The following is a 15,338-nucleotide window of genomic DNA, read 5'->3' on the forward strand; positions in this document are numbered from 1 at the left end:
TGCACCAGCCAAGCCCCATGTTGTCACTGCCTGCCCCAGCCCTCTATAGCAGGTGTATCTCAAGTGCATTGTAGCTGGAGGCTGCTATGAAAGCTGAATTTCTACATACACTGCTTCAGTATAAACAGTTTCGGCGAATGATTTAATCAGGTATTTGTCTTTCTATTTGATGCTTGTTCATACCTGACACTCATTTCCTTGCAAACATCATATGCATATTGTAATGATGAGATGTCCTCTTTTCATAATATTTTAAGTGACATTTTAAAAATACAAAAATGATCTATGGATTTTTACAGCCTGAAACTGTATTTGAATAATTGGGAGGGGGATGAATTACAAAGACCAGACTGATTATAAATGGGGGCAGCAATTGCAAACAGTAGATAATTTATTAGCCCAACATAGAGGAGAATAGTGGATATTTAAAGAACGCTTCCATGGTTTAAAAAAAATAATCCAAAGGACATTGAACACATTGAACAATGTTTATAGTTACTATCGCTACGGTATATAAGCATCTCAGTTACCATACATATCCTGCAGAGATGTAATACAAGTTTTGTAAGTGAATTTTTCCATTCTTTCAGAGGAAGGAAATTCAGAGAACCAAACTGTGTTTCAGATGTGTTAGCCTTCAAAAAAATGGTAAGAGTGGAGATTCCAGTCGACCCACCATGGATCCCTTTGCCAGACTCCAACTAAGCAGTTGTGGTACCTACATTTGGTGGTGCCTTAAATGGCAGCTCGTGCCTTCGTGCCAGACTGTACATCACTTTGGCCTGACGACTATATTAAGCACAACCGATGTGACAGACTAGGTAACCTGAATGTATCTGAATTACACTTAATTTTGCCTCCATCTCTTATGGCCAACTGGTTTCTATTTCAGAAGACTAGATTATTTACATTAAGGATTTTGGAACTTGAAATAACCTGCCTATGAGGTATGTATGTTGTGAAATCACCTGCTCTTACAGCCAATGTAACTAATGAAAAATTAAGATAAATATGTCAATAAACAAAGAATATGTATCAGTGTAGTAAGAATCAATATCTATGTGCTTACATTTGGTTTTGGAGACAGGCAGACCTGAAGATAAGTTAAAAAAAAATAGCAAGTCTTTCATCTTCTACTATGTTGAGGCAGTTAGATGGTCCCTTACATTTTCACTCTTCAATAAAAAGGAGGACAAACAAAATGAAAGGGGGGTCTCCACTCTGACACCCTTATCTCCTTTTACTCACCCTGATACTTTAATAAAATAATACTTTAAATAAAAAAGTACAGGAGACACCACACACCTTCACAGTTTATCAAGCACATTACCCAATTTTTTCCCTATTGTTCTCTTCTGGGACAGGTAGGGTAGCAAACCAGTCTGGCTTTGCCAATCCATGTACATTTTTGTGCCCAGGTATTTAAAGTAATACAAGGAGGCATCCAAGTTCCCAGATGCCACCACAGAGAAGAAAAGAGAAATTTATTTCTTGTACAGAAGATGTAGGCCAACAAATCTGGATCTAACTAAATAGTGATACATCAATTTGGGAACTAATTGTAGTAAGAACTCCTCATCCTGTATGGAACTCTGCTTTCCAAATAATAAACAGCCTCTGAGAATTACCATAACTGCATAGCGTGAGTAAACTTTCCAGTGCTGGCTGCCTAAAAGTATGGCAGAATCATAAGTTTCCTGGCAAGAAAAGTATCTGAATATGATAAAACCACAGTTGCAAATGGTATTAGGAGATACTGAAAGAATGAAAATGAGATCTTTCTTTGCTGAGTTCACTGTATCAACTCTGTGCTTCATGTGAGTGTTCAAAAGCCTTTCGCACTGGCATGCACAAAACTGCCCTTGGAAAACTTTGGGGAAAATCTGGCTGTTGCCCCTCAGAAACATTAATTTCTGAAACAACATACAAACAGCAGGTTTCCAGGCAAACAGACTATTTAAGGAGAAATTCCCAGCTAAACTTCATACAGGTCTCACACAAGCTTTCTTGTGTAGGGTTTCCACCAAAATAAACGGCAAATGCCAAGCACACCACATTTTTAGGAACCCTCTTATCTGCTGAACCACTTGATTCTCAGATGAAGCAGCAATCTCACCATGAATCCCCACAAAGAACTGACAGAAGGACAGCAGATAAAAGTTGCTAAGTGTGGAAGAAAGGACAGAGAAATAGATGAGCAACATCAGAGACTGAAATCTCAGTGGAAGATCTTGTAAGTGGTTGTTGTCATTGCTATCTTACACCCTTTTTTTTTTTTTTTTTCCTGCAATGATCCAAGCTCAGAATAAGAAGAGAGCAGAACAAAGGCAGAAGCTTCTGTTCTTTATCTGGATGGTAAGTGTTACCATTTTGTGGCGGTGTTTTGGGGGGGGTTTATTCTTAGACCATTAAAGCCTTAAGCAAAAAGTCAGTTCTTAAAAAAAAAAAAAAAATCTATTAGAAAATAGTTTGCTCCCAACAGACAAACTGAGATATTAGTTATAGATGTCATAAAACTTTTCCTGCTTTACTGCTAACTCCAGTAAAGCAGCTGACAGTGTGTTTTGAACATACACTCCAAAATATGAAATAGTATTTGGCAATAGCTATAAAAGAGCAGATTCTGAAGAGCACATTACTGCACAAGTCAATCAACAGGGGTCAGTGAAGCCATTTTTGGAATAAATTACTTGTGAGCTATTCAACCAACCAAAAGGTAAATATGCAGGGCATTATTACAATGTTATTTTTTAAATGGAGTAAAGAAACAAGGTTCATCATAAATAGCCTTGATACGGGATGTTGCAATACATGTGGTAATTTTGGTCTTCTGCATTGTTTTGCTATCAGTCACAATATCACATTTCATTATGAACTGTCCTCAGGATAAATAATACATGTAGAAAATAAGGTATCTACTAAGTATGCAATATTACCTTCCATTTGAGTTGGGCAAATGAGTCTAATGAACTTAAGGATAAGCCACTTCTCGGATATTTCATATTAAAAGACAATTTCAAATGCAACGAAGAGATTACTTTTGCTTATAATTTAGGGAAGAGCTAGAGTAACACAGCCTTCTAAGATCCAAAAGAAGGCAGCAACTGAAATTTTTACTATTCCTCCAGATTTCTACAAACTTTATGCGCTTTTATACCTGTAGCTTTTAGATGGCTATTGGGGGACATTTGGGTTGAATCAGACACTTATGCAGTTCTACATGTATTTCTATTAATTTTTGAAATGTTCTTTTTTTATTAAAAAAAAAAAACAAACCAAAACCAAAAAACAGACAAAGGTCCAGATTCAGAATAATCTGGCATCAATGATATCTAATAATCCAAATCTCTTTATCTGCCAGAATCTTACAGGTTATTTTTATCCGACAAGAAATTAATAATGTCCCAAGATCACTCAACCCTGCGTTGTTTTATATGCAGAAGAAATAAGCTGTACACATGCCGTATGGCATCTGCACATATTGCCAGTGATTTTTCCATTACTCTTCCAACACGGCAGTGCATACCACTGACCCTCATCCACAGGCGTGATTGACTGCAGTAATTTCCAACCTATGCATCCCGTCTCTTCTGCTCCTCTGACACGGAACAGGGGTGGCAGCACAGGGGGATCCAAGTGCCAGGCAATTATTAAAACAACAAGGAGCTATTCAGCAGGGAAAGGAAGAAGGCTGGATGCAAGTTCCCTCTGGGATGGATTTGGCCCACAAAATAGATTCTGGATGATGCCAGAATGAAAGGGTAAATTTCATAAGGAATGAAAGGGATAAAATAGGCTTTCATGGAATGAATAGCTAAGTAGCTCCCAAGACATATGAAATCTCAGTAGCCAAAGACTGAAAAATCATAATAACTACAATGTGAGCACTATACAAGACAAAAGTGCCTGCCAAATTCATGTTCTGATGCCAGAAATTCTGAAAATCATGAAAATCTGAAAGCAAAATCTGAAAAAGCAAAAATATGGTCATTGCTAAGTTATGGGAGCAGCCGTACTGACTGTAGAAATGTCACTAATGCAAGAATTGCAAAAATTACCCTTGTCTTACTCACTTTTTGTGGTACAGGGGAAGCATCTTTTAATAACCAAGTGGGACATAAAGCCAAATGTGTGCACATGACCTTCAAAAGAATGATTAAACTGATTCCCAAAAAAATGTTTGTCAAAGATCTATATTTATAAAAGATGAAAAAAGAAGGACAAGTTCAGATGAAAACAAGTGATTCTTTCTTTCTTACTACCACCTGTCATAAATTACGTTTTGGACAAGGACAGTTATGCTGCTGTTGGAAACCCCTAATTTACTCCTGGGTATGAAAGTATAAAAGGTACCAACTCCGGAAATTAATACACTACTGGAAACAAGGACTGTCTCACATGTTGAGCCTTCTGTACTTTTATGCATGGGAATAAACTCGTGGCAGAAAATCCCATCCTTGACCTGTGACCCAGGTATCACAGAGTGACCACGATAGAGGCAAAAAGCTGTCCTCTGAAGTGTCGGGGGGGGACGACACAGCTTCCCTGTGGAATCTATGATCTCTTGTCAACACACATGCATCTCCCCCAGGGCCATAAAAGTGAGGCAGTAAACAAAAACAGCTGAAAGAAACAGGTCTGCTTGGCAGGGATGAGGAGAAATTTCACTAGCCAGTGGTACCTTCAGGTTATGCAACGCCATGCCGGGCATAATGGTCCTTATTCTAGAAGAGCCAAAATATTGCACAAGGTAGCCCTGTTCCACTCAGACATCACCCCCTCCCCAGCACACCAGACACTATACCATGCCTTAAAAACACTTTGGAAGAGAAAATAATTTCCCCTTTGAGTTAAGAAGGGCAACAGGTAAAAATACTTTGAGAGAGAGAACTCGGTAAGCTGCTAAGCATGCAATTCCTTGCAGATCTACCGGGAAGGCCAACCTGAAGGTCATCTGAGATGGGGATGAAGTTGGCCCACATGAGGGTTAGAACCTGGACTGCTGCTGCTGCAGTTACACAGATCCACAGCCCAAAAGTCACTTGGCCAGACGGCCACAAGTCCACTTCTCCAGAAAGCAGGCCTAGCACGACAGGCATGGGAAAAGACTCTTTCCTCCAGCCTTTGCACAGATCTGTTGCCTAAGTCCTGGCTTGAGAGGAAAACCCCATCCTATTTTCTACTGTGCTCATCCCTGAATTGTCAATAGTCAATTTCTAAGACTGCATCAGTTTCTAATCTTACACATTTATTTACATGCATCTTATTCCTACTCCTACATCTTCATGACACGTGGCCACTGTGGCAAGTATTCTTCTTTCCCAAAGCTCCTTTAAATTTAACCTTCTCCCATGTCATGTGACAGAGAAGTTTATTTATGCTTTTTCGGCATAACTTGGTATTATTTCTTATGCCACTTTCCTTTCCTAGATTGAAATATCTATTCATGTCAAGTTTAGCCATCAGCTCATAGCAAAACAGAGAGGAAGGAAGAATAGTTGAATCCTAACCTTTCAATTCTGCATCAGCTAATGAGCTGGCATACTGATAAAGGCATAAATTATTTCCATTTCACTGACTTCACTTGTCTATGAAAATGTGATGCAGTTGAAAACCTGTCCCATACAGTTAATAAGTGGACAAGCTTGTTGATACACAGAACAAATCAGTTCTCTAGCTGGAGAAGAAAATTTTCAGAGCAGGATGACCTCTGACAGGAAAAGAATCACAAGAAGGGCATCCTCTGAACAAAATAATTAACTTATAACCAATAAATTCTCATGTCACATGAACAAATCAATAGCAATACTAACTAATGAACAGCAGTAGTGCAAAATTTAAGTACATTAGTGAAGGTTAAAAAAAAAAATGTTCTTATAATTAAAACATCCTGCCTTCTTCCCTGAACACTTCCTCTCCTCTAACTGGCAATCACCTACTAAAATTCATCCTTGCAAGTACCAGCAGAGGCAGGGTGTGGACCAGATTCAGAGGCACAGGTTTTATCACTACATCTTCCAATTCCACTCACATGACACAACACTAAAAGCTGTCCGCCACAGTTATACCATTGCTGTCATCAATACAGCTAGAGGCTGAGTGATGGTTTCAGTTTTGGCAGTGTGGACCAACCTCAGGAATTGAGGCTGAGTTTGAACTGGAAACAGGCAAATGCATTTCTTGTACATACCTCCCACGTATGTTACAAATGTGCATTTAATGTAAAGCCCTGGGATGAGATCCTTGTGCCAAAGGCAAAATTCTCATCGACTTCACTAAGTTTGCAGCCCTGAGTTACTAAAGTAAGCAAAAAGGAAGGGAAGAATCTTTCATTTGTTAACCCAAACTCTTCAGCTTTTCAGTACGGTCTCAACTGTAACATACACAGCCATCATACTCAGAACCCTTCTCTTTCTGGCATGTCAAGAAAAATACAGTTCAACTGCATATGGAAGATAAACCATGGGACTGAACAATCCAGCGCATCCCCTGATCTTAGCTCTTTCCAAACTCCAGGATGCAGTAGTACATCCTAAATCCTGCTCCTGGGAACATGCCACAGCCCCTCCCCAGCTGCTGGGACAGTACTGGAGCATATTCCCTCCCCCAGAAATGAAGGGACCCCAGATAACACACACCACTCAGCCCAGGGACAGCTACAAGCACAACAGCAAACTGATGGATTCACATCTTTGGGAAGAAACCATGACCTAAACTACCCTATCGTGTCATGCACTGCAACTGCAGTGAACCAAACTGAATGGGAAGATATGGAGAGCCTGCAGATGGGAAAGATTCTAAAGGGTTATAGTGTGTTATTAACTTTATTAAGTTCTTAACCACACAAACAGACATGTTTCTAGACTTATTTCAGTAAATGCTCTCTTGAATACCAAAATCAGTTCTAAATTACTGGCCCTTTTACATTAAGGAGATCTGGATCCTTAACTTAAACAGATTACAAATTGAAGGACTAATGCATCAACTGCTAAAGTGTCCTTTGCAAGCTTTTATCCCTCAGATTTCTCTGAAAGCAATATACAGTCAGTTTTCTTCTCAGCTCGCTGCAGTGCAAGATCAGCCCTAAATTAGAAGATTATAGTTTAACCTTCAGAGGAGATACTTTTTCAGACAAATGGCACTTGGTCCTGTGAGAATAGGTGTGATGTTGCCAGTTGTGCCATCTGAATTACGTCAGGCCTCAAGCTGAATGAATCCCAAGTTAAGATCATGAATATAAAGATTTCTTTCATTGTGTTTGTTTAGCTGTGCAATCACGTCACCATCAACTGTCTGTGTGCTGTCTGCAAGCACAGAACAAATTATGAACTTGAATCTCTCTCTATTAATCTACACTCGCAAGTCTCAAAAAAAAAAAAAAAAAAGTAAAAAATCCCTGAATAAAAATGACAGTGATTTATCTTGTGAAAATGTGAAAACACTGGTCCTCTGGTAGAAGTTACAGAAACGTAGGCATATTATATCTTCAGTGCAGTTCCGGTCTTGCTTTAAGTTTTCACTGTAATGGCTGACAGTACAAAATGAGCCATAAGTTTCAATGCAAATGCACATTATTCCACATAATTCAAATAGACAAAGAAGAGATGATAAGGGGGAGCAAGTATTCCCCAAATTTAAAGGATTCAGATGGATAAAAGGCTTAAGCCAATATACACTAGTATCAATAGCAATACGGTGCCAGTGGCTATCATTTAACAATGTTTTTTAGAAAAACAAAACTTATTGATGAGAACTTCTATTTTTTTAAGAACATCCAGTCAACAATATCTATAGCGGATGTCATAGTAATGACCCCATTGAGTGTCTGACAGCGGTTTCTAAGCACACCAACCAGCACTTCAGCAAATTATCAATTTGGGGTCACTTGACACTGCTTATTTACATTTTCTCTCCAGCTTTAAAGGGTTTCATGGATCCTGCTCTCTCTAACTTAAGAGCCAGTTGATTTTTTGCAGTTTGGGTGGGTGCTGAGTTTCAGTAGCATATGAAATGGCTCCAGAGTACTTAGTAAAAACAAGGGTTTTGAGAACACTACACTAAACAGAATACAGCATCCCAAAGCAACGGATCTGCTTTATTCGTACTCAGGTTCTTTTTTTTCTCCTCCCCCCCCCCCAACTCTGACAAAGATGCTGCTGTCCAAGGGAATTATCAAAAGCCTAAAACACAAGACAGGAAAAGCATTGCTAGCCCAATAGTTCCCAGCTTCCTCTGAAAGAGTTCACTTGCTTGTTAGTGCTGTAGCTTGAAGGCTGAAGACTTTCAACTGTCTCCCCTGAGCCGTGCTTTAATCTCTTCTCACTCAGCCCACCTGTAACAAGGAAGGCAATTGGCTTCACTCCCTCCCTGAACTCTATAGCCTGGCTGACTTCCAACAAGATCAAGAACTTGGAAAGGGAAATGGCTGTTGCCTCTCATAGGCAGAAACAAACAAAACAAACAGTCTGGGCAAGATGAGATGTTCCTCCAAACAGCCCTCATGGACCACAGCTCCCTCTTGTACACTGCTCTTCTCCAAGGAATTGGCCACCTTGGCAGCAAGCATCACTGAGGGACTCAGTAAACTTACTCTTAAAGCAGCTTAGGATGGAAACGCAAAAGTTGAGGCTTGTACAGCCAGTCCTCTGTACCCCAACATCACACAATTCTCACTAGAATAACTGCTGCACGCTTCAGGCTGTTGCCTAGCATCTGCCTGCCAGCCTGCATCTGTCGCAACAGATTTCCAGGGCCACCTTTCCAAACTCACAGTCATTACCAGAAGCAGACACCTGAAAGAACTTGGCACCTATGGGAGGAAAGTAAATGCAGGAGGTTTGAGTACCTTCCATTAGTTCTTATTCTCAAAAGTGACTTATATACACAGCAGCTTATGAAGCACTGGACTTACATACACAGCAGCTCATAAAGCATTTTGCATCCCAAGAACTTGCGTTAGATTTAGAGAAACTGCTGAAAATTCAATTCTATGTTTCACTGCAAATTAAGGGTCTCAGAAGTTTGTACACTCTACATAATCTTGAAAAATGGGGCTTGGGTTCCCAAGTAACTTGGCCAATTCTGAAAATTGTACCCATGACCATCATTCATTCCCCTAAACGTTAAACTGTAGAAACCACTCCCAAAACCAAGTCTGGGAAACAAATTTGCAGTCACTCAGCGTAGCACAATACTTAGCCTGTTGAGTCACCATAATGACCACAGAACGGATGGATTATATGATTTTAATAGTTCAGACACCGCTGTTTTTTCCTTTACAATCACACATCCTAAAACAACTAAGAAGTAGTTGAGATAAGTCAGACACGCATGCCCACACTGTTTATTTTGAAAAGTCATCACCTCTTCCCCAGAATAATGTTGTTATACTTGCACCTGACCATATGCTGCTTCTCTTCAGTCAAGGACAGGGATTGAGACATGCATGCAAACAGCCTGCTGGAATAACAGACGTATTTCTCTAAACACAGCTTTGTTGCTCCTCTATTGTACTAGCAGTTTTTGTTGCCAGGTAAAGAGGTTAATCTTGCCCCTATCTGTGCCTGTCTTTTGCAAATACAATTGAAACAAACAAACAAAAAAATTACCAACATCCAGTTCTGGTTTTAAATAAACACTGATGTGATATCTACATGTTGGTTTTCTGCTCTGCAGGTACGGTTGTTAAGACAAGAACCCTAGAAGTCTCAAATATGTAGGCACCCCAATGTGCTGCACACTACGCAACGGCCCATAGAGGTTACTGTTAAAATACACACATACAAGAGACAAATGAATCTTCTTCCTCCTACCGACTTTCCTGACCACATGACAATTCTTTTCTCCCCACCACTGCATTTCTCATAGGACAAACTATTACTGGTCCTCCCCTGAAAATCACTCAGTGAAAAACGGTATGGAAGATAAGAGTGGAACTCTATGAATATGGTATGTGACAAGTAACACCCCAGCCTTCAACCATCACCCGTGTGATTTCTGCTCTGCTTCCCACTTTATGCTTTTCTTCCTTCAGAACTGAGCACTAATATCTGTTGACTGGCTTCAGCAGTACCAGGCAGTACACCTCTTGCTCCGTCTCTCCAAGAAAATGAAAGGTGATGGCAGGACACATGTTCTGGCCACAATTCAGTCAGTAGGATTTTGGGTTTAGCCCTTTGTAGTGCCAGAATTTCTCACCAGTTTGCAGTGATGTCATATTCAAATCTGAACCCATAGATGTTACCGTAAAATGAAACACTTTTGCCCCAAAGGCAACACCATGCTGGTGACTGTTACCTATTCTGTGAAGTGTCCTGAGATGGTGGCCAATAGAGGGTTGAAGAATAGCGAGGAAGTATTAATATACAGAGAGCACAAAAGGACGTAACTCTACGCAGCAGGCAATAAAGGATTAAAAAACACGTCCTGTGTTTAACAGGTAACGTGACACAGCTCTGCCATGAGAGCTCTAGAGAACCATTTCAAGTGCTCTCCTTTCACATCACATGATAACCCTACTGGCATGGCCTCTTCCAAACAGGAAATGGCACAATCTACTCAATAAAAACCTGATTGTTTTCTTTTCTCTTCTCCTGAGAGCACTACCTGACACTGACTACCTGACACTGAAAGAGAAGACTGTCCCTGTCCTCCTTATCTATCCCCAAAATTTTCATCCTGAAGGAGAAAGAAGCAGTGCAGCAAGGCACAGTGGGGAAAACATAGGATGCAGACTGTAACTAAGACTGGGGATGTAAAAGAAGCGAAAAAGAAAGTTCAGTGATGAATCCAAGCGGAATAGGTTCTCCTCTAAGAAGCTCAGCCTAGGATCACCATTGGTAGTTTTCACAGTCCAAGCCGGAGTGCAGGCAGTGAACCGTATGACCCAGTGAAACACACACCCAATGAGCTGGCCGGAACAACCATCAGTGACTGCATTAACGAACCAGCTCCACTTTGCACAGCAAGCGAAGCATGTGCCCTGGCAGCAGGTGACAAGGCTGCAGCTGGCTGATGGGGAGCGAGCAGTCTTGACCAACACAGTCACCGCATCTCAGGTGCTCTTGCAATGACTGTCGAGCAAAGAAGTGATGTTAATGAAGCAGCGATGGGATATTTACCTCACGGTTACTTTTCAGGAGTTTACTTAAAATACTGGGTTGATGTAGGTATGAAAAAGCCACGTAGCAAATTACACGAATTTGAAACATACATATACAATGAAAACTGAAAGTTTCAGGTTTTCCTGTGGTTATGAGCCTGCAATCTGTTCCACAAGGCAGATCTTTGTGTCCCTGATTAACCTCAGTCAACTAACTTAAATGGGGCTGTGTCTGATTAAGGCCCACATTTGCAAGCTTCAGAAAACACTTTGTATAGAAATCTGGTTGTTGGCCAACCCTGATGGCTGCATGTAAGTCACATCTGATAGGAGCAAAATGTGTCCGTTCATGAGAATTTAGACTGAAATTTCCTTAGAGACCAGGACAACACTATTTTTCTTGTTGCTTTTGTAGTTACTGCCTCAGTGTAATTACCCTTTTCTTGCCAACATCAAAGCAGAGTGAGGGAGAGGTTATTTTTCAGAAGACAGGATAAATCCCTTCGCCTGTAACTTCTGAAGGCTTCAGTTTATGACTCACTATGTCCACAGTGAAACGAAGTTGTGATCACAACTCCAGACCCGATCCAACACACATTGAAATCAATGAGAGTCTTTCCGTTGACTTCAATGGAAGCTGGGTCACGCCCTTAGCAGACACTAGCTGCGCACATTACCAAACCTCCCTCCAGCCTTGGATGGCAGAAAACATGGTCAGCCTGGAAACAGCAGGGATCCCTGGGGTCAGAGCTTGTCTACAGTAAAAAACTTATACAGGAAAAACCAACAGAGAAATGCTTCAAGTGCACCTGTCTGCACTCTGCCTCTTTCTAGCCCTATCAGCCCAGATGAAACTGCATCCAGAGCAAATATTTATTAAAAAACGTAAAAAGAGCAGACCTTGGCAAAAGCCAAAATACAGCCCAGAGTAGAAAGTGCAGAATAATTATTCAATCTGAAAATAAAGATATTTTTTTTTAAAAAAAATAGACATAAGCTTGAAGAAATGAGCTCAGGATAACTTAGAAGCTAGAAAAGACTTGTACCAGACTTTGTAGCACAGTTTCACACTTGCCAAACATGAAGGTCAGCCTGGGACTTCTAAAAGAAGGGGAGTATGAGCACAGGCAGTGTCAGACTCTGCCATATGTTAACAGACCACCAGCAAGCAGCTGTATGTTGCCTTTAACATCCTTCACATGGCTCCTATATGAAAACAGTGATAAAAAAAAAAAAGCTCACGAAGAGGGAAAGGGCTAAGCTTGAAAACGAAACACATAAAACAGTTTTAAGAGTGTTTGGGGATCGTCAGAGAAAGGACCGAGGAAGAGCATACACTTTGGAAAGATTAAAACAATGACTATGTGATGTCGGTAAGAAATTTTCATCGTCGGGGCGAAATTAAGCCAGCAGCAAAAAGGAATATTGATCTCTCAATAGCAGAGACCATCCAGTTTGGATGATGCAGCATTTGCAGGCTGGTCTTCACCATGGCTTAGACATTCCCAGGACTGTTGCACTAATATTTGCACAGGTTTTAGGTGGGAGAGGCAGAGATACTGGCAGACTGGCCACCCTCAGGCTAGCAGGTATGTCTTGACATGGTGTGGGAGAGTCACTGATGCTCAGAACCCAGAAACGCCTCGCTCAGGAAGGCCCCTCCAGGCTGATCATTTCTGCATGACCCAACCTGTCAGGGCCTCAGCCTGAGGAGAAGAAAAAAGGCCCTTCTTCAGGCAGCCTTTTCCTGTGCTTTGCAGCAAATCAAGAAACACACAATGACACAGTGGGTTTGTTGGGATAGTTATGGGCTTAACAGATATGTACTGTAGAAACCAAGAACAGGAAGGCCCTGCAGGGCTGGATAGCCTGTGCAAAGTGACCAAGCATGCTGTACCACGGGTGGCAGAAGCATCCCTGTGGCACCCTGCACCGACACAGTGCTCCCAGCAACCCAGAACCACCGGAGAACTTGTAAAATGTGGCTCGACCCTGTTAGCAAATTCCTGGGCTGAAAAAACACCTTCCCACCCCCGACATTAATCTCATGTTCAAGTGTAATATCTTCATTATACCTCATTACACCCGTGGTTCCTCACATTTTGGGCTGTATTTTTGGACTCGCTTCCCATTCCATTTACAAGCAAAACAAGAGTTGGGAGAGAGGATTATCCCCGGAGGCACAAAGCTGACGCTTGGTCATCCATCTCTCGCTATATATACACACACACAGACACAGCGGCAGCCGCGGCGCAGGGCTCAGCCGTGCCGGTGCCGGGCTTCCCACCGCCGAGCCCCCCGTCTCCCGAGGGGAGGTGCCGCCCCGCAACGCGGGGGCCCGAGGGACATTCCCCCACCCACCCCCCCGGCCGGGAGGCGCCTCCCGGGGCTCCGCGCCGACCATCGCCGCCCCGCCCGGCCCGGCCCGGCCCCCCGCGGGGGTCCCGCCGCGGGCACCTACTTCTTGCAGGGGATGAGCGCCTTCCTCTCCTCCAGGATGCGGAGGCGCTGGTTGGGGCCGTCGTAGGAGACGGCGGCCCGCGTGTTGCGGCCCGTGCCGTGCTCGTAGGACACGGTGCGCCCTTCCCACTGCCGCGGCGCCTGGCACGGCTCGACCCCCCGCCGCCGCGCCGCCACCCCGCAGCAGGAGGCCGCCCAGCAGCAGCAGCCGCAGCGGCAGCCCCGGCGCCGCCCGCGCCATGCTCCGCTCCGCGCCCCCCCTCCGCGCACGGCCGCCCCGCACGGCGCGCAGGCGGGCGGGCAGGACTGCGCCGGGGGGGCGGGGGCGGCCCGCCTCCAGACCCGCATCACCTCAGCGGCGAGAGGCGGCTGCTGCCCGCGCTGCGGCTGCTGCCCGAGCTGCGGCAGACCGGCGCGGGGGGACAGCGGGGCGACAGGGACGGGGACTCGCGCCCTGCCGTGCACCCCCAGCTTGCCAGCCGGGAGGGTGTGCTTGCCACCGGCCCGCCAAGGGTGATGCCAAAGGGGCACCCGCAAGGCCCGAGCAGGGGTTCTGGGCACGCTGCGTGGGGCATGGCAGGGAGGGGATACACGGACGGGGGGGGACGTACTGGGTGAACCGCTGTAACGTTGCTCTCGCGGGAGGAATTCCAGGGGCTCTCCACGGGCACCACGCACACGCACCCACCCCTCCGCCTCCCGCTGCTCTCCCCGGTTCCTCAGCTCTGCTTCCCTGGCCGCTCCGGACGCGCTTCTCCACCCCCACCCCCACCCCCGCCCGAGCCGGTGCCCCACAGATGCTCCGGCCCTGCAGCACCCAGGCCCCGGCTCTGCAAGGGGAAGCGCCGGCGGGCACCGCGGGGGCGGGCCTGTAGCCCTGAGCCGCGCTGGGGCTTTCCCAGGCCACTGCCAACAGCCTGGCATTGAGGTCACCTTGTTTTCCCAGCGGGTCCCTCAAAAGACTGGGGTGCAGCATTTGCCCACGGTGCAGGATGGGCCCGTAGGTCTTTCCCGCGCACAGGGACCGCCCGGGGGAGCAGAGGGGGGGCTGGGGAGCCCCTGGCACCCCCGTGGGCATGCCAGTGCACCAGGGGCGTGGGGCCCCCGCAGCACCAAGGAAAGACAAATAAAAAACAGCCTATAGAAAAGCCTGAAGACCCCTCTCCCACCCATTTGCAGATGCGACTGGGGGGCGGGGGTGCCGAGGCGGCGGGGGGAGCGCAGCGGGGGCCTGGCTGACCGCAAAGCGGCCCCGCACCTGCCCCGCCGCCCGCTCCCGGCGCGGGTCAGCCCCGCCGCTTCCCCCGGCCCGAGCAAACCGGCCAAAGAGCAGCCACCCCCCGCCCCCATCCCCCCATCCCCGTCCGCCTCCGTGCCGAGCTCGCGGAGGAGCCCTGCAAGCCCCTGGAGGCGGCGGGACCGGCCGCCGGAGCCCGCACAAAGTTTCTGCTCCGTGGCCCTTGGGAAAATGCAGCGCCAAGTTCAGCTCCGGGGAGGGGAAGGGGGGACGGGACGGGGTCCGGCTGCGGCTCCCGCGTCCCTCCCGCTGCCTCCTCCCCTCTCCCCGCGTCCGAGCAGATGCGTGTGGTTTGGGTTTGACCCCCCTCCCTGCCCCCCCCCCCCCCTTCCCCCTTCTTCCACCTGAAGGAATTTATGACACAGATGAAAACTGAAACGGAGCTGGAGCCGCGGCCGGGAGACGCAGTGATGTCGCCGGGGGATTAAAAGGGGTGGAGGTGATGTCACCGTGCCTGCACAGCAAAACACACACACGCGC

At 45.4% G+C, this 15,338-nt stretch overlaps 1 protein-coding gene across 1 annotated transcript in view; it reads right to left on the reverse strand.

The window, feature by feature from the left end:
• Positions 1 to 13,884, reverse strand: part of EPDR1 (ependymin related 1) — a 33,591-nt gene extending 19,707 nt beyond the window's left edge. The window contains 2 exon segments of the mRNA XM_055806747.1: positions 13,563 to 13,720; positions 13,722 to 13,884. Of these exon segments, the coding sequence (XP_055662722.1) occupies positions 13,563 to 13,720; positions 13,722 to 13,802 (239 nt within the window). The 5' untranslated portion in view covers positions 13,803 to 13,884.
• Positions 13,885 to 15,338: the final 1,454 nt, after the last annotated feature.

Source organism: Falco peregrinus, chromosome 5 (assembly GCF_023634155.1).
Source record: "Falco peregrinus isolate bFalPer1 chromosome 5, bFalPer1.pri, whole genome shotgun sequence".
NCBI classification, from domain to species: Eukaryota; Metazoa; Chordata; class Aves; order Falconiformes; family Falconidae; genus Falco; species Falco peregrinus.